Below are 6,690 nucleotides of genomic sequence, written 5' to 3'. Positions count from 1 at the left end.
TGTATACTATGACACGCCAAATTCACAAAAATAAGCTAATTATAGTTTCACGGGCGATAAACTAGGTTTATCGGTTGTAAAATATAGTTTGCGGACTGTAAATTATAGTTAATAACGTTATCCGTATTTGACATCTGTAAACCATAGTTAGCGCGATAAACTATATTTCACAATAGTTAACTATACTTAACACTGAAAACAATCATTTGCGATTGCAGAACATATTTTATCTGATAATGCAAATTAATGATTTGTAAAGTATGGTTTAAATCTCTATAATATGGTTTACAACTATAATTAAAGATCTGATAAATATTGTTTCACAATTTGTGAAACTACGATTAGCAGCTCTTACATGTAACTATAGTTTACGATTGTAAATTATAGTTACAAACGTGAATCTATGTTTATCAACAAAATCTATTGTTAACGTTATATTACAGACAGACAGACTTATATAAAAAATCGTAAACTATAATTAACAACCGTTAAATATAGTTTTACAGATGAAAACTATAGTTAACGAATAGTTAACGTCATTTGACGTTACAACGTTGAGTACACTGTAGCATACCTGACGTTGCGTCAACACGAAGTGCATTCGGACAATTGTTTACAAAGAATATAATATTCTTAGTCGTATTAAATATGGTATGTCATATTAAACCTTTGTTACTTACTTTCATAAAAAAAATGACTGACAGGTAAAAATGAGCATGTTAAAGATACAGATCAGAGGCCTGTTCATCAATTACTATTGGAGGTATAAGGAATTTTTGCAAGCGCTCGCGAACGTTCGCTTTGCTGAACAGGCCTCAGAGTTATCAATGAAACAGCACATAAGGGGAAAAGTGCTTATTGATTTCACATAAAATACAAAACCTAAAATAAAATTAAGTGTAAATTGTATCTGTTTGTTTTAACTTGACTGTAATATGGAGGTTTGATTGTAGATTTATTTTCTGCATGCAAAATATGACGTCACAGTCGTTTTCGTTTACAAACAGAGCCGAGTTTCCCGAAAGTGACGGGGTTTGGCGATACTTCCCACGTACATCAATCTTAAAAAGAACAAACAATTATTTTTAACAATTGTTGTTTGAATATGAAAATTTTATTTGTGGTGTAGTAAGCATGTTGTCATTTCTTTTTTGTGCTGTTTGGCTTTTTCCCTGTCAGACGTTTTAGACACACTTTTCCATAAAAGATGCAAAAATTGCAAGCCTTGGTGTTACCCTAAAAAAGCAGAACCTTTAGTTTTTTTGTATAAAAATTTGTGATTTATAGATTAATATGAGAATTTAACAATTATTTTGTAAACAAAAATATAAGTTTAATAGAAGTATTGCTTATAACATGATAAGATTTTTGATTTTTTTTCTCAAATTGCACATTTAGCTGTCGAAGAAGCAGATAAAGAAGGGAAGGCACTTTTGAGTGTTATGGATTTTGGAGGGCAGTGTGCCTACTACGCCTGTCATCAAGTCTATCTCAGCAGAAGAGCTTTCTATCTACTGGTGATAGATATGTCAAAGTCGTTTGATGAGAAGGTTGACCCAGCGCTTTGTGAACAACAGGGGACTATGTTTGCTGACTGGACATATGGTGGTAAGAGGTTTATTTATTAAAATACTTTTTGTTAAGAGTGTGATAGACAAACTGTTCTATGTATTTCTAGAAATAGAATAAATTCTTTAAACGTGATTGTCAGAGATGTTATATTTTAATTCGTGCATACAATAAGCGCATTGACTATTAAATGCAATCGCTGTGTTTGTTTGCTTGTTTGTCTAGTGTGAATGTTTTGAGAGATCATGTGATATTTTATTTTTGTATTTACACGTGTTTCCGATTAAATGACCTAATGTGACTTAATGCTAACCAAATAACTGACCGCTTTAATCTAATTAATATGCATGTTCTCACCTAGTATATAAGTACAGCACCCGCCAAATTCCTGACCCCTACACTTATTGCTTTTACGGCTAAAGACTGTAACTGAAAATATAACAAATTTATCTTCAAAGTAATAATTTGGAGTTTTATTTAACTGGATATCTGGTAAGGTTTTTATTTACATTAACTATAATAATTGTAAAAATATCGTTCATAATTTACATTTATTAATTAATCCCGACAACTAAAAATCATATTATGTATTTGTTGTTAATGTCTGCTATTAAATAATTATATAGTATTTGTTTTGTGTGTGTGTTTGTTTGTGTGAGTATGTTGTGTTGTGAGAGTGTTTTTAATGTATACTTTGTAGGTTTTTTTTATTTTAAACACGTACATAAATCCTTCCTGTGTCGAATCCAGTGTTGGATTTTTATCCAACAAAAGGCCCAGAGTAATTTATCTTAATAAAATAAGTGTTTTGACAGTCCAAATACCCTTCAAAGTATTTCCCAATAACAGTTTTGAAAACATCCGTCAGCCAAGGCTGTACAGTAGGTTGTAGAAGAGGCAGAATGACGCACCGCGTGGCCAGAGTGTTATTTGTTACATTTTGATTAGTCGAGTTATGTCTATTCTAATACATGCAATAAACTTACCAATATAATTATACATCGCTAGGCACTACTTCAGCCCGTTATGCAAATTATCCCATGTTTCCCACTATCGTTGATGCCCTGGCATACTATACGAACTAGACAGTGATTCCTTAAATATACTGAGTAATTTTTTTAAATAAGCCAAATCAAGAACTTTTTATTTCTAATGTAAATTGACAATAAGAATTTTAAACGTATTTCTGAACATATCAATTAAGAATACGACTTAGACATTTTTTTTAACTTATCGCTTGAAATAAAAGAAAATACAAAGCGCTTACTTCAATGTTTTTATGTACTACATAAAAAGACAAATGATTTACTGTAAACCAACTTTTATTCGCGTGCGAGAAATTTTCGCGATGTTCGCGAGAGCCTTGTCATTGCGAATATTCCTCGCCCTGAAGCGGTCCTTAAAGTCTGTGTGTTAATTGAAAACATCGGCTTGATTGCGAAAATTAATCGTCGCGATCTAGTTTAACCCTGGTAAATCGCGAAATAAAGTCGTCACAAATAAAAGTTGGTTAACAGTTATGTCAGAGGCAGCAAATTTTGGTTACTAGTAATCTATTTGTTTTGTATCCATCGTTACCTATTACTAAAAGCTTTAATGACTTAATTTTGTTTCATTCGGCTATACTGATCAAAGTTCTATTAAAAACTAGGAATGTCAATTTGTAACCGGTTAATCGATTAATCGGTCGGAACGATGCTAATCGGTTAGAAAATCCGTATTCGGTAAGTCGGAAAAAATGAAATATTTGTAAATTTGAGCGTAGTTTCGTTATAAATCCCTTGGTTTTTTTTTCTCAGAAAACAATAAGCGCTGCATAGATTATTTCATTCAGTGTTTTTACACATCTTACAAATGAGAATATTTGGAGGTAATTATAGCTCTCCAGATTGAGATTGCAGGGTAATTGGTCAATTCGTTAATTGTTAATTACTGTTTTAAAACATCATGCAGTTACCCAGATAGTCCTGTGTTTTTTTTAAATGATATTAAAAACATTACAGTTGAGCACTTTTAATTATAGTAAGTCTATACTTATTTTGCTGTTATCTTTTTTAAAAATTATATTATTATAAAAAATACTTTGTAAATTGTAAGTTAAGTGAGAGTTCAGACACGGACTATAGTTCTGATTATGATGCCAAGGCAGAACTAACTTCGTTAACATCTGCGCTGGAAAATTACCCCTGTCTGATTTTTCTAGCAAGATTCATGGTTTTATTAATTTTTTCTTGGCTATTGAAATTGAATAAAACAAACTCTTATGTACATAAAATTCCCCGATGAAAAAAATAAACAGAATGTGACTTCTAACGTCGCGTTTTAGCCTTTTTGTGTATGAAAAAAAGTAAAAATTCTCGATACGACTAACCGGTTAATCGGTCGGAACGTTTTGTGGTTAACCGATTAGCAATTCTGCAATAGATTGCCATCCCTATTAAAAATATATCTTTTTTCAAGGCCGATAAAATGAAATAATTCTAAACCTCAATTAAACGTCGACCTGATCAATATATAAAGTGCCAGTTCATTAACGTCATTTGAAAACATGGGATAATTCTCTTCTCGATTGACTCTACAGATCCATGTAGATAAAACTCCTCCACTACCTATCATCCCTTGTGTATCAAAGAAAAAAATGGGAAAGCCCCAAGGTAATCATTCCACACAAGAAACGCTGACAATACATTATAATATTTAGTTGGTTGAACCTGTGGACAAAGCTTTTTTTTTGTCGTTTATGTCATCGGCATATAAAACAATGTACATGAAATGAAAAGTTAGATAACTAAAATGGTATTTATTAGATAAAAACTACATGAAGAATTCTTTATTAGTCCGTGAGATATTCACCTGCATATGAGCCATTTGCCTTTCAATTGTCAAAATTTACATTTTTTTAATAAATATGGAGAGATCGGCACACTTGACATTTAGGGAGCAAACACAGAAAAAGAGTCTGAATCTAAACATAATTTCATCAGCCTTATTTTACACAGAGTACATCCTTTTTTGGCTGAAGTCTGTCCACACCTATTGTGAAAGTAATGCTCCAGTTGTCATCATAGGAACTCATTTTGAAAAAGTAAAAGGCCAGGTATTCTTGAAAATATTTTTTTTAATGTAATTTGAAATCATGCCTTCCATTCCTTCGTAGACAAATAATTCATTACTAAAACAATTACACAAACTTTTAAAAAAAAAAGAAACAAATTTTGCGTTTAAATTCCTTTCTAGTAAAAAGAGATAATATTAATCTATGTGTCTTCTGTAGAATTCTGACACGTTCTACAACGAAATACTGGATCACCTGCAGTTCAACAAACATTTGAAAGGACACTTGGAACGAAAGAGATGTTTTGTGCTTGGTTTCCATACAGATGGTACACCTTTTTACGATACACTTTCTGACTTAGAAAAGTGTATTATTGAAATTGCGAGGGAAGAAAAAATGGAAAGAAAACATTCCAACCGACTGGGCTTTATGTGAGGTTGTTTTTCGAGAATTGAGAAAACATGGGTCAAAAATGATAACAGTTAAAGAATTATCCAACAGATGTTTCGGTGAAAATGAAGCAAAGAGTGCGCAAATCAAAGACGTCCTGAAATTTTACCATGATATTGGGGTCATTCTATACTTTAACGAGGGTGCACTTTCTGACACTGTAATCCTTGATATCCAGTGGTTCATTGATTCATTCAAAAACATAATTGCAGACCCAAATCATGTCAGGGATGTTGCGGAAAACAGCCGTGATTGGTTAGATTTCTACAAAAGTGGTCATATCTTAGACACACTTTTGACCAACATATGGAGATTGAAAAACTTCGAATTGGATTTCTGGAACAGATACAAGCACAAAGAACATCTTCTCCAATATATGGAACGTCTTGGTTTAATTGCTGTTGGTACAGTAGCTCATTATATTCCCTGTACGAATAAGCGCACATTTGGAAGTGCCGAGGAAAACTATTTTCACTCTTTGGAATACAAAACGCCTGTGTTGGTCTTTCGATTCGAATTCTTGCCATATTTTATTTACTTCCGCCTGATCGTTTCCTGCTTGACAAGAACCAACAGAGAATGGAGAGTTTTACAAGACAATGGACTTTGCCTGTACAAAAATGTTGCGTGTTTTGCATATAAGCAGCATGCGGTTGCTTTGGCTGTGAACCCCTCCTCCGTACAACTTCAGGTTTATCATCCGACAAATACTCCGGTTACCAAAACAGTTGCATTGGAAGTTCGTAACATTATCACACATTTATTGAATGATTTGCTCGAGAATTTTCACAAAAAAATCGACATGTACACTGTTGGATTCCAATGTTCAAAGCAGGAAGTATTTTACGAACATGATGATTGCTTTGTTGAAGAAGAAGAGTTGTTAAAGAAGGGGACTATGCTGTGTCCAAAACATGAACTGAATAACAGCCACATTTTACGTGAATCAAATCTGCTATTTTACTGGAATCTGGTAATCACCATTAGTGTTCAATATTTAAATACTATTTCTAAAAAATGCACACAATTAATTATATTGAACCGAGCCTAGTGTAAGAGCGTTGGCTTCGTGATCGGAATGCCCGGGTTTGATACTCGTTTGCGCCGCCGTATCAAAGCTAAGACGTAAACAAATCTAATGACTGTTCCTTTGCCTTGCCTTTAGCACTAGAAAGTCACCGGTCTTTCACATATACCCTAAAAACGTAGGTCCCGATAGGCGCCGGCACGATAAAGATAATCACTTCTCAATGGTCCTCAGTGCCGAGTATAGATGTAACTCTGAAGGCTTCACCAGCATAAAGTGAACTCTCTATATGAATGAAAAATTCTTGAGAGGGACGTTAAACATTATACAATCAATCAATCAGTTACTCGTTGAATTCATCTTGCATTAAATAAAATAATTTTTCATTCTCATAATCACATTAATTTCATATAAATTGATATTGATTGATTGATTGTATATTGTTTAACGTCCCTCTCGAGAATATTTCACTCATATGGAGACGCCACCACTTGCCGGTGGAGAGCTGGAAATTTTGTCCTATGCTTGGCACTCAGGGCTATTGAGCAGGGAGGGATCTTTTTCGTGTAAACACCTATGCGACACGGGA

General features: G+C 33.3%; 1 protein-coding gene across 1 annotated transcript; it reads left to right on the top strand.

Moving 5' to 3' along the window:
- The first annotated feature begins 1,366 nt into the window (after window positions 1-1,366).
- LOC134242241 (probable serine/threonine-protein kinase roco6) lies at window positions 1,367-6,046 on the top strand. Its single transcript, XM_062724326.1, has 3 exons — window positions 1,367-1,608; window positions 4,569-4,666; window positions 4,844-6,046. The coding sequence occupies exons 1-3, from the start codon at window positions 1,443-1,445 to the stop codon at window positions 5,057-5,059; spliced, it is 480 nt and encodes a 159-aa protein (XP_062580310.1). The 5' UTR covers window positions 1,367-1,442; the 3' UTR covers window positions 5,060-6,046.
- The last annotated feature ends 644 nt before the right edge of the window (window positions 6,047-6,690 follow it).

Source organism: Saccostrea cucullata, unplaced genomic scaffold (assembly GCF_032062105.1).
Source record: "Saccostrea cucullata isolate Sc308-1 unplaced genomic scaffold, CSIRO_AGI_Scuc_v1 ctg7242, whole genome shotgun sequence".
NCBI lineage: Eukaryota > Metazoa > Mollusca > Bivalvia > Ostreida > Ostreidae > Saccostrea > Saccostrea cuccullata.
This window is presented reverse-complemented; position numbering and strand designations above follow the sequence as displayed.

What these genes read in the sequence shown, in the direction of transcription:
- LOC134242241 (XM_062724326.1), top strand. Translation starts at nt 1,443, where the DNA reads ATGGATTTTGGAGGGCAGTGTGCCTACTACGCCTGTCATCAAGTCTAT. An exon ending in TGCTGACTGGACATATGGTG is followed by an intron (nt 1,609 to 4,568) that starts GTAAGAGGTTTA and finishes TATTTTACACAG; the next exon opens with AGTACATCCTTTTTTGGCTG. An exon ending in TTGAAAAAGTAAAAGGCCAG is followed by an intron (nt 4,667 to 4,843) that starts GTATTCTTGAAA and finishes TGTCTTCTGTAG; the next exon opens with AATTCTGACACGTTCTACAA.